We start from the raw sequence: 12,397 nt of genomic DNA, 5'->3' as shown, positions 1-12,397 counted from the left end.
TTCTTACCTTATCCTGCATTAACTAAAAAAGTTATTGTTAATCTTGGACATGAGGAACAATTGAATAAAAATGTCCAAGAATGATTGATTAAGTGCCAAAAGTGCTGCATACACTCTAGACATTCTTCTAATGCACATCACTTGCAAAACAGATAAAAAATACTTAGGACTCCTCCATTGTAACAGGTAACTGAATCTCACTGTTTTAGAGTTAAAAATATGGAACAAACTTTTTGAATGGTCTTATAATTTTGAAAACATAATTGGAGTGGGTACTCCACTATAATGACAGTCATTCTTGTTATTAAATCATTTAGTTACAATTTTGTATCAGAAAGTTGCAAATGTTCATTTTCATATTCAAGTAACTTTTAAATCCTCTTATTAATACCTGATAGTATCTGAAGTCCATGAGCCATTTATAATCAGAAATCTAGTATCCTCTTCAATAAGATGGGGTTTTGTTATGGGATAACATAGATGGAGAATATCAAGAGAACTGTGCAAAACTTTTAAACAATTTTAGAAATTATTTTGAATCCTGGGAGTGTATAGAATTTCATAATTGATTAATCCGTGACTAATTCAAGATTCCTAAGTGCTTTTATTTCTTAATCCTCAGCCCAGTCAAGTTGGTTCACTGTTTACATTCCTTGCTCGTCAAATGGCCAAGCCTTCTCCAACTTACTCAGCGCCAACACCTTTGTCTCCGTTCGTGATAAATGAGACCCAAACAACAGCCTCACTTCAGGTGGAGTCAAAACTGTTTGAAAGAGTTGTCGAGTATTTGGCGGGGGCTGATGGCAATGAAGGTTCCATGGGACAGCATGAAGAAAGGCAGCAGGCTTTGCTTGAATTGTTTGGTGCCGGTGGACTTGATCATTATGACCCAGAAAGGCTGCTACAATTGTGCCTTAAAGCAAAATTGTGAGTGCCATTGTTTTTGATTTATCATAGTCAATGCTCGTGTAAGTGTTTGAAAACTTAGTAAATTTATTATTTTGACTATTGACTACTATTCATTAGAGATTAGTTGATGTCAATATCATATCTCATATGAAGAGGTTTCCATATATTGTGTTGAGTCTAATGCTTTGTTCCCATACTTAAAAGTCGGTATAAAATTTATATAAATGTGTAGGGTATATTCATTGAATTAATACCACAGTAAATGCTGCTTGTATATGTGTACTTATTATACACTCATTTGTAAGTGAAGCAGTGTGGTAAAAATTGCTAACTATTTTGTATCATGTAACTCTGTTTTCACTTTTTTATGTTGTGTCATGATATATATGATTCATTTCCTCAGTTTGATTATTCAGCCATGTAGAGAGGAGACAACTAATTTAAACTATTTTATAGTCAGGTCTGAAATTTCATGTCTAATGAAACCAGTTTTTCCTCTTGAGAAACTGTATTTTGAATTTCAATGCGAAGGGAAGAAGGCAAAATACCTTCGCCAAGATATTTTGGCTTCCTCTACCAAGTTTCCTGTCACTGTTACTTTCCTCTCCACTCATTACTAATCAGACATTCAAGAGTCCTTTTTACTAGGGCATATTCTTATCACAGATTTCAATGAATATTTCAATCTATTTTCACAGTTTCCGTGTATGTGAGCTTCTCTATGAGCAAAGGAGAGACTACAAAAATATTCTATCATGCTATCTACAAGATCCTTTGAGGAAGCATCAAGTGTATTCATACCTGCAGAATGCTCTGGTTTCACAGCAGATTTCTTCACAGATAGATCCTGAAATCGTTGAAAGCATAAAAGTGAGTTTAATTGGTATATACATATAATTGTCAATATAATCGAATCAATATAATTGATCTCACCAATTTGTGTATGTTGGTAACATTAATATTTTTCAAATTGTACTAATATTTTACTTGAACAATCCCTACTACATGAGAAGCTATAGCTCTAGAAGCAATAGTTAATGAAATTGAGGTATAATGAATACAATACTGAAGAAATTGGGGACTGAGACATTTGATGTATGATTCGATATGCATTGAACCATGAGTCTCTGGTTGATTGAATTACGAGTAATGAACTCATTGTAGCAGTCTGGCAACCATAAGAATCAAAGTCACAGCCATTTCCATTGAGATCTACTGCATAACCAAATTATCGTGTATTCATCACACTTGCATAGCTAATGTTCAACAATAGAGTAGCTGGCAGGTTCTTCGGTAAATGCTCTTTTATCCATATCAGTATCATTATAGATTAACTCAAACTTTGGTACATAAAAGTGCCATCAGGGTCTTTTCAGCTGTATCATTTATTTATCCCGAAGTGTGATTTCTTATTTCTTCATCATGATAGTTGAAATGTATTTCTTTTACTATTCATAAAATTGTTCTACCTCTTGCACCTGTTTATTTTGGGAACATTACTCGACTATCCTTAAATGCACTGCTGGCCTTTGGGGGTGGCAAGTGGTGGGATGGCATCGGGCCACGTGCTAACAGGGCCCCGCCGAAGCATCGTGGATGTCAATTACAAATATGTTAAAAACGTTTTTTCACCATTTTTATTTAGCTAAAGAATTTAAAACTCTATGAAACCTAATTTCACCGTTAAATCAATTTAAAACTGCACCGTGGAAGTGTTTTAACGCATGTAATATATTAATTTTTTATAACACGAAATGCTACGGCACAAACTCTCTAGTGTCAGTGCAAAGAATAACTTGTAAGCAATAGAAAGCTTCCAGCACCCTTTGTTGTTGTGTGGTTATTAATTGCTGTCTTGTCGAAACCATAATGTTCCCGCAGATCACATTGTTACCCGCCCCCACTACGTTATAACCACAACGTCAGGCCCGGTGCAGTGGCGGCTACACAAGACCCCGCTCACCAGCAAGGCCACCTCTGCTTAAATGGTTGCATATTGTAATTGAAACTTGACTGTGTAGCTGTTGAAAAGTATAAACATGTGAAAGAAACATGATATATTGGTGAAAAGGTATTAGAGAGTACTAAAAACTCCCTCCGCCGTTCTCATACTTCGCTTAAGGGACAAGGAGGCAGAGGAGTGGTTGACTCATATATACTGAGGACTTCCAAGGTGGGCGGAAAGGTAAGGAGGGACTTGAACTCTTGTGAGAAACCCACCTTTTTTTCAGTGGATACATCAGGAAAAAAAGGTGTGAATGGTGTACTGGTGTATGTGATAATTCACTTCAGTGTAATGAGGTAATTGTCATTTGAGGCAGCCTTTGCTAGTATCAAGGATAAATAGATGTCCATATTAATAGAAAATCTTGGGGTTGATTGCAATGGCAGAATATTGATCCATCTACTCTGTAAAACTATGTGATCTGGTTATGAAGTAAAAAGATAGACTATAAAAAATAGTAGCCAGATAAGGATCCAACCTTTCACCAAACTATTCAGCATTTACTTAGAGGAGACAAAGTTTTTCTGGAAATGAGAATCAAAAGAATTATTAATGGGAATGGGTAAGGTATTAAAATACTATCATAATTTTTGTTTTAAAATCCTAGTTATCATGGATTTTTTTTTGTGAATCCCCATTGGCTTTCTCTTCTCTGCAATTGGCTGGTTTGCTATTTGTTGTCGCTTTCGATTTTGCCTGCATTAAGAAGTTGATTCCACACAAGGAGAATTGCATCAATTATATTGATTAAAATTGTGTAAATTTGACACTGTTTCATAAAATCCTGAATAAAGGGTGTTATCCATAGAATTATTTTTTATTTAATCCTTTATTTTTTAAGATCTGCTATTTTGCCAACCAGCTCAGCTATCTTGTGCTTTGCCTTGACGGAGGTTACCCAATGCTTATGTTTCAAACCCCTTCTGATGATTTTGTATTTCAATTTCTATTATCCCAATAGCCTTTACTGTACACCTCCTGCCAACAAAATGCTATATGTAGTCAGGAGTGATGCCATTTTACCTATTTTGTTTTTATAGGAGCTGGTTGATATTGACAGCAGGAAGGCAGGGCAACTGCTGGCATTGCAATGTCCATATTTGATTCCTAAGGTCATCAAGAAATTGAAAGACTCTCCTACAGTACTCTACCAGCTGTTGATTGAAATATTTCATTGCAAGTATGTATATTTTATATTTATGAAATAATTTTTACTGGGTTTTTGGTTAGTGGAGAAAAAGAGGTTGGAAAATATTAGTTTATCACTGCCTTGCAAGGGGCAGGATTTGACTTGCTGGAAAATCAAGCCACTTGCACTTGGCATTCCCCCATGCAAACTGTCCCACATACTTCAAATATACCCTTTCAGTGCCACTTAAGCCATCAGAGTATCGAAAAAATCCTAATGCTAATGCCTGGGCTTTATAAATACTTCAGAGTATTTGTTTTTCTTTCTAGCTGAGTTTGGTTAAGGAAGAAAAAAATGTTTTGGAAGCCAGCAGGTTGTAGCTGCCTTGCTGAGATAGGATGACCAGGTCAAATGATTCAGATAAATCAAAAATTGTCCTAAAGATCCCTATTAATTTCAGTAACTGGAAGTATTATGTCTAGTGCTTCAAATCTAGTGAATATGGTAGAATTCCCTTTCTTAAGCCCATGCTGTGAGGCAGAAGGAAGATTAAATCTATGAAGAGATGACGTAAGTTGTTCATACTTGAATTTATCAAAGATTTTTGGAAAACTATTTTGTCGTCCAGCAGACTTATGATTGTTGAAATCATCAGTAAAACCACGAATAAATTGTGTAGTGTCAGGTGTGATGTTGTGGAATTAAAATGTAACCATCAAGTAATAGCACTTTTCCTCTTGATGAAAATTTATGATCGACCAGGTTTTGTTTTACTACATCATCTTCAGGTACAGAAGGGAGGCAGGCCTTGCCGCAATCCCTGCCCCATCATGCCCCGCTTCTACTCCCCACTTCCTTCCCTCTTGTTTAAAATGTGTTAAATGTGGCACTTGCACTCATTCTGTACCTGAAGATGATACAATACATTGAAACCTGATTTTATGTATTTTTTTAAGATATAAAGTTAATGGGTTGTGATAGTACTGGGTTAGAGCCTTGGACTACTCACTAGAGGGCCCAGGTTTGATTCCTGGGCAAGCTTTTCTGGGCACCCTCAACTCCACCCAAGCTGTGTGATTTTTCAGGTACCAGATCTTCCAGGGAAACCATGACTGGCCTAGGGAAAGGAACTTGCCCCCATACCCTGATGTGTGAATTTTGCATGCCATCGGGTTTAGTACTGGGTGACCTCTGTCATCACCTACTAAACCGACCTTTGGGTTGATTACCGTGTTTATGGTTGTATAAAATTAGTTGTATTGATGATAAATTTTTATCAGATGGAAGAGTGTTATTATTTAGTCATTAGTATTACCACTATTTTGTATACTGGAATAACTGCAGTCTTTTAGGAGTGAAGGAAAAATAAGTTGATTCATTTATTAGATATAGGAGGAATGTAAACATATCTATGAAAAAGAACTTCCAGCACATGCTATCTTGTGTAGTTTGGATATTATAATTTTCAATTCTGATTCAGAGCAGTGGTTAGCAATGATTCAGAGTAGGTAAGTTGGACTGGAAAAATCTTTTAAGTGTGAATGTGAAGTATTTGTTACAATGAATTGCGAGTGAGGTGTAACTATTGACAATGGTGCTGTGTAGTCTTGCACTTTATGAAGGACTGAGGAAATAGTCCTGCCTTGGGTATTATTATTTCCCATTTGGCCTTTGCTTTTCTTTGCAACTTTTAGAATCATCCCATGCATTTTTTGCCTCGTTGTAATTTGTTTCCAGGTTATTTTCAGCACAGGTGTGCTTTAAGGCAGTAAGATCCAGACCTGATGTTGGTTTTGACTTTTTAATTTTTTCATATGCAGAGTATAGGTGACCAGAATGACCATTTTAGTTATGATTCTCAAAACTTGGATTTCAACCAATGCAATTTTGAAACGTTTACTCATCTCAACATAAAAATATCATAATTGATGACTTATGGAATGAATTTGCGTATTGCAATTTGATCAAAGTATTGAATTCCAGCCAATGAGATTCAATCAAAAATATTTTAGCCATTTTATTGAAGAAATCACACAGTATTACTTATATCCCGATGAGCATGTTTGCCTGACTTCAGTTTAAGTATTTATGCATGTTTTTTTTTAGTTCAAGTACCAATATTCACAACCCAGATATGCATTACAATAATCATGAAGGGCTATCCTTATGAAGCAAGAGTTATACATTTATGTGGAACAGCATTTGAATAATATAGAACATTTTAGGTGAATGCAGTGAAAGCTGTTTAGCTTCTATATTTTTTGAAGGCTTTATTGTTTCTTTCCCTGATAGATAAAAATTAGGGCAAGTTTACATGGCCAAGTTAAGGACATATTTACCATATAATTTATTAATACCTTTAAAAATTAAAGTTTATGGAATCATGTGTTAGCATCATTTTTATTGTTCTATTTTTCATTTGGACCTTAAAAATATTTAATAAAATATGAAATTTTGGAAACCTTTATGTGGATACACCTTAATTGGTTAACAGACCTAAATTTGTTTCTGTTCTCCCCACATGACTACCTTAATCCTTCTCTCCCATACCAGACCACTAACTTTTGTAATATATGACCTATCATCTTTTTGTCGCACTCTTTTGATCTGGAGTTGCACATAATACAAAATACAGGGCCCAAATTAAGTCCAAGAATCCACAAATGTAATGCTATGCTGCATCATTACAAAACCTCTTTACCAATACAATATTCCGTTTTTTCTCATTAATAAAACTCTGAGACTTGGTACATTGTCATACGCTCTTTTGGATCATTTAAGGGCACCCTCTGCAGAGGCTGTGAACTCCATTGCTAATGAAGACCAGCCAACAGTTGATCCTGTGATGCATGAGCAACTACTCACCCTGATGTGCACCTATGAACCAAGGAGAGTAAAAAAATTCCTGGAGACTGTGCCAGGTTTTCGACTTGATGAAACATATAAGGTATAATCTATAAGATAAATAGTGTTAGTGTTACTTATATGGAGATTTAAGAAAACTGTTGACTTTGCATTGTCATAGAGTAAGCCATTACCTCAGGGCATGTGAATAATAGTAAAACATTATTCATTGAGAATTTTGGGTTGGCAAGTGTGTTGGAACAACATGTATCGATTTGTAGCTCATAATATGTCCCCCACAAATTACAGTCCTATGGGAAAGGAAGAGAGATATTAATATATATTGTTACAAAAGTAGATGTTGGGGGAAGGATACAGTAGGTCCCCCAAAGGAGTAAGATGAGTCAAATGAGGCCCTCATCCTCCTGGTGAAAGCCAAGCATTCATTCTGCTTAGAAATACAAATATATTGATATAATTTCCAATTAGCATGGTTAAATTAAAGCCATTTCAGGCACTAAAATTACAACTAACATTTATTGCCTGGCAATGTTTTGAAATAATCACTAAACCCATGCTAGTTGTTTCCATATGGGGTCAGGGGTTATCCAGATGTAGTAAAATTTGGATAATTCAAGGTTTTGAGGCACTCAGCCCCATGGGACATTTTCCCCCTTAAATCGTGCGTATTGTTGATTACTGATGACTAATGACTCCATATGATGCATCAAAACCCCAAAGTGTAAAAAGATCCTATTTAAATATGATAATCCTATTTAATTAAAATGTATTGCTCATAATATCCAAAAATTAAGCCTTTTAATTTTAAAGTGCCTTTGAACAAAAGAATGATAATGCATGCTCGATTGTATTATCCCCCATTTATTTGATCTACAGTGGGACCTCATTATACTAGCTTCATCCATTCAGGGATCTTTCTCAGAAAGTGAAATGCTTGTTTAGTGAAACGACTTTTTGCATATAATATTGATGGTATGCATTCCATGCCAAAATATATATTATGATAATATAATGATAATGCATTCCATGCCAAAAAAATATTATGTTCAACGCTTATTCAAAGAAAAGTATGTATTCATTGTTTAGGATTGTGGATCATGTTCACCTTTTCTTCTATCTCAGTATGAAGAAACCCGGAATGCGAACTCAATTTGTAAAAGCAGAAAAAATTTGAAATAATTTTGATAATTATTTACAAGTATGATACATACCTAGTTCCTTTTTACTAGAAAGCTTTCTAGAGTTTTTTTTTTTGCCGATGCCTCAAAATTTGGTAAAAATGCAACTCAGGATTATCGTTAAATAAATTTATGGTGTGCATTGTCACTTCCTTGTTAGGGCAATGCCTTGCATGCATGGTGCAATGTAAAAGTTTCCCTTGAACTCCACATCACATTTAGCATGCTGTTTTGGACTTAACACTTCTTGAAAGTTCGTGGAGTTTCTGGATGGTAAACAAGCCAGGGTTTCATTTCCAAATTGCCGCTCGCATTAATGCAAAATAGCAGCTTGATATGGCCTTTTATTACCTTGTGGTCAAGCAATGCATTCTCTTCTACTATTGCATGTAGAAATATAGGTTTGCTTCAGCATCTTCTTCACGAAGAGAACGTTCTTGTCACAATTATAAATATGTTGTGGCAAGTAGCCCTCAGAATCTAAGAGCTTTTTGAAGTCATTGATGAAATTCTCTGCTGTTCTCAATATTGATGATATTCTCATCAATATTGTTGTATTGCAATTGCTTTTTGTTTATCCATGTGTGAAGCAAACTTTCAACATCATTGAGAATGCATAAGCATTGCACAGATACTCTTTGTCACTCTACTTAAAGCATCTATCCCCTTATTTTTGTTTGTGTTGTTGAAGAAAAAGCCAATCGTTGTTGTTGTGAATACTAGATCAGCCACGCTCTTACCTTGTTCTTGATTTACAATGATTTTGCTTTTCATTTCTCCTATATTTTATTTGTATTCTCATATGGCTTTCTTCTTACATAATTTTCTTTGGGGTCAAATAAAAAGCTATGCTAAACATCATTAAACTCTACACAAAAAATTAATAGTATTATGTTTGAACACAAGTTTGGAAAAATGTGTGATCGCTAGTGATGCTAAGGTGCTAGCAGAACGATTGCTAGAGACAAACTGCAGCAACAGGCACACAATGAATCCTGGAATCCCCCTCTCCTTGTCACTTTTTATGCAAAAAGTCACTCATTGAGTGAATCGTTTTTTGGACCAATATTTTTGCCCATTAGGTGAATTACTCACTGTGCAAGGTGCTCCATGAGTGAGGTTCCATTGTATTTCCATTAATAATACAACTAATTGATCAATTGTTTATTCAAGTAAATTTTAGCTTAATTGAAAAATTTAGAAATTTAGGAAAATGGAATTTAAAAGTATTTACTAGTATACTTTGTTAATATTCCTAAAATATTTAAGGATAAACAAGTTTATAGATTAAATATGTTTTTTGATGTTGCATTCCAGTTTGGTTAGTTGAACTTTAATTCCATTGGAATAGTCTTATAATTCTATGGATGAATATAGTTATTGGTGTTAATCATATGTTGATGAGTGAATATTGCCCTGAGAGGATTTGTTTGTTTTTTCTATTATGAATGATTTCAATGAAAATTAATGGTTTGGGATGTTCTTTTGTCTGTAGTACTTATGAAAAAAAACACTTATGTCTTCCTTTCCCAGTTCCCAGAACATCAATTATGTATTTTGTAACTTAAGAAATGGCATGATTATGAACCAACCCGTTATGGTAACTCTGATGAACCATGCATTTGCTCAATCATTTAAGTTTGGAGGAGGTCATTCATTATTCTCCTCAGAATTTGTGGTTGTCCATATTATCCCTTGACAATACTCTTCAACTTATGGCTATGATGAGCATTAGCACACAGTATTATAGACACAATGTATATATAGAAGCTCTGAGGGTGGTGACCGAGTCAGTTTTCGAAATGTCGGCAGCAATGAAGCCACTAACCTGGTAGAAGACCTGAGAGGATTTTACTGATTATATAAACCCTCTCCATATTGATTTTTCATTTGGAAACCTTTTCACTTTGTAAATTCTTCTTATTTTCTGTCTAGCTCTTTTTAAGGTCAAGCCCATTTCATTTGCATTATAGTTCTGAGTTTATGGTAAATCATATTCTGTGATCAAAGCCTAAAAAATGGTCTGTAAATGGTTGAACAGTATTCTATCAGTATACATGATGCACTTTTATTGTAAATATTATTCCCTCAAAACCACCAGAGCCAACCACTACTTACAGTTTAGTTCTCAACTTACAAGTATTTGAAAAGTTTTTCATGCTGAATCTTGTACATCAATTACCATGCATTACTACTCCATGTGATTCTATGCATATACCACCAGTGGTTGACCTCTTGCTATCTTTCGTCTTGTGATAGCATAATTTCCCAAGCCTTTGTTTCCATTTCCTGGAAATTTAATTCAAACCAAATAGCAAATAGATAGATCTTAACCTTCTTTTTCAGGCTGGATCATGTGCCAAATGATACCAAAATCCAAACAGAAACCTTCCTCCACATCCAATTACTCAAGAAATACATGGTCTGTACAATAAGTATTGGGACTGGTTCCAAAAATCAAACTTTATTGCAGTTATCATTACAGTTATTTAATTATCTTCAAACTACATTCCTCCTGCATTGACACACTTAGTTTGGTGCATATGTCACTCGTCAAAAGCCCGCTGGCAGTCGGTTCCCAGAATACTGTTGAGAGCCTTTGTCATTGCTGCTTGAACCGCCTCAATAGAGTCGAACTGATATCCTTTGAGCTTCTTTAGAGCTATTCTTTGAGGTAATAGCATAGTCAAGAAAATCATCTTCATCTTCCTGGATGCAGTCCTAAATTTCTTGCAAAATTTCCACCAGTCGAGTATAGTCGAGTAAAATTTTCAAGTCTTCAACAAGCTCCTGGCCTTCCTTAAACATTTTGTGCTACTCAAAAACTCTTGTCCGGCTTGAGGCATCATCTCCATAAGCCTCTTTAATGAGTTCAAGGGTCACCGATGCAGATTCCTCGAGTTTAAGGCAAAACATCACAGTGTAGCATTGCTCGATGGTGTGCTCCATGCTGGCGCGATTACACCACAAACAATCACATGTCACAAAGATCCACCTCCTGTCTCAACGCATGCCTGGAGGCAACTGGACCAAAGTGTGCCTGAGTGGTGGGGGATCCCTCAACCGAGCCGACCAGTCAGACCCCCATCCACCGCTCCTAGTTGAGGCTACAGTGAACCAGTCATGATACTTGTATGGACCCTGTATCACTTTGATGCTTAAAGTTATGTTTTCTTATACTGCCACTCATCTTTGGTGCTTCTGTAAAAAATTATTTCAGTTTTCCACTAGAAAATCCCTTAATCATTACGTGAGTACTTTGGTAAATGGAGGATCACGAAATCAAATGGAAAGAATCAGCCATCTATTTCAAATGTGTGTATCATGTCTGCGAAACTTAGGGCATTTAGATAAACCTATGATTTGTGTTTCCTGTAGCAATAGTTTATCAATGATTTCAGCTGGGATGTTAATTGAAATTTTTAAATTATTTTCAATCATGTTAATGGAAACATGCTAGGTAAACATTATTTGTTAGCAGAGTACAGCAGTGTTGTCATTAATGACCCTTTAATAAGTCACCCGCACAGTTTGCCTTCATCCGGATTATGTAAGAGTCTGGTTTAACCGGGTCCAAATGATAAAGTTGTTACTGCCTATTGATATTATCAGAACTTGCATTTACATTGCAATAGATTCATTCAATAAGTGCATGCTTTCTTTTATTTAAAAAAATATTTCTTTATCTTTGTGGCTAAGTTAAAAAAAACTTCTTTTCCCAAAATCATTATTTCTCGTATGGCCCTACCTTTAACAGGTTTCACTATCCCAGTCTGAGGACTTGTATACTTGAAAATATTCTTGCCTGAGAACACATACTTTCTTCTAATTTTCAGGTAACTCAAAGTCATGGAGTGATGGATGCCACAGCTTATGTATTGGAACTAATGGGTGATGTACATGGAGCATTTGACATTCTCATCAAACAACTTCACTCAACAGTTGATATTGTGAGTATGGTTTTAGTAGTTTTTGATAGGCTTAGCATATCATATTTTAAATTAACTTACTGTGACATATTGCAAGTTGTGAGTACTTAAGTTGTTGAGTATTAAGTTTTGAACCGTGGCAAATTATCTTTAAAAATCCAGGTATGTATTATGCTATATGGTACAATAGTGAAAACACACTGAAAGTGACAGCTGCCTTTTACTTGTAAATCCAAGTTTTCCCTCAAAATTGATAACATCATATTAAGTATTATTATTGGGTACTCCATCAGGCAAGGAAGATTTTTGATGCATCTAGGGGCAATTCAATGATGCATTCAAAGCCCCGCTAAATATTTAACTAAACATCCTGCATTAAAAT

General features: G+C 35.3%; 1 protein-coding gene across 2 annotated transcripts in view; it reads left to right on the top strand.

Annotated features, from left to right (window-relative positions):
• Nucleotides 1-12,397, top strand: part of Vps8 (vacuolar protein sorting 8) — a 50,704-nt gene that overhangs the window by 28,374 nt on the left and 9,933 nt on the right. For both annotated transcript variants that reach the window (XM_071592254.1, XM_071592253.1), the window contains 5 exons: nt 623-927; nt 1,608-1,779; nt 3,955-4,094; nt 6,825-6,990; nt 11,923-12,036. In XM_071592254.1, coding sequence (XP_071448355.1) covers nt 623-927; nt 1,608-1,779; nt 3,955-4,094; nt 6,825-6,990; nt 11,923-12,036 — 897 coding nt within the window. The remainder of the gene's footprint in view (nt 1-622; nt 928-1,607; nt 1,780-3,954; nt 4,095-6,824; nt 6,991-11,922; nt 12,037-12,397) is intronic.

Source organism: Hetaerina americana, unplaced genomic scaffold (genome assembly GCF_022747635.1).
Source record: "Hetaerina americana unplaced genomic scaffold, ioHetAmer1.1.p SCAF_5, whole genome shotgun sequence".
NCBI lineage: Eukaryota > Metazoa > Arthropoda > Insecta > Odonata > Calopterygidae > Hetaerina > Hetaerina americana.
The sequence above is the reverse complement of the archived record's forward strand: the minus strand, read 5'-3'. Positions and strand labels throughout refer to the sequence as shown.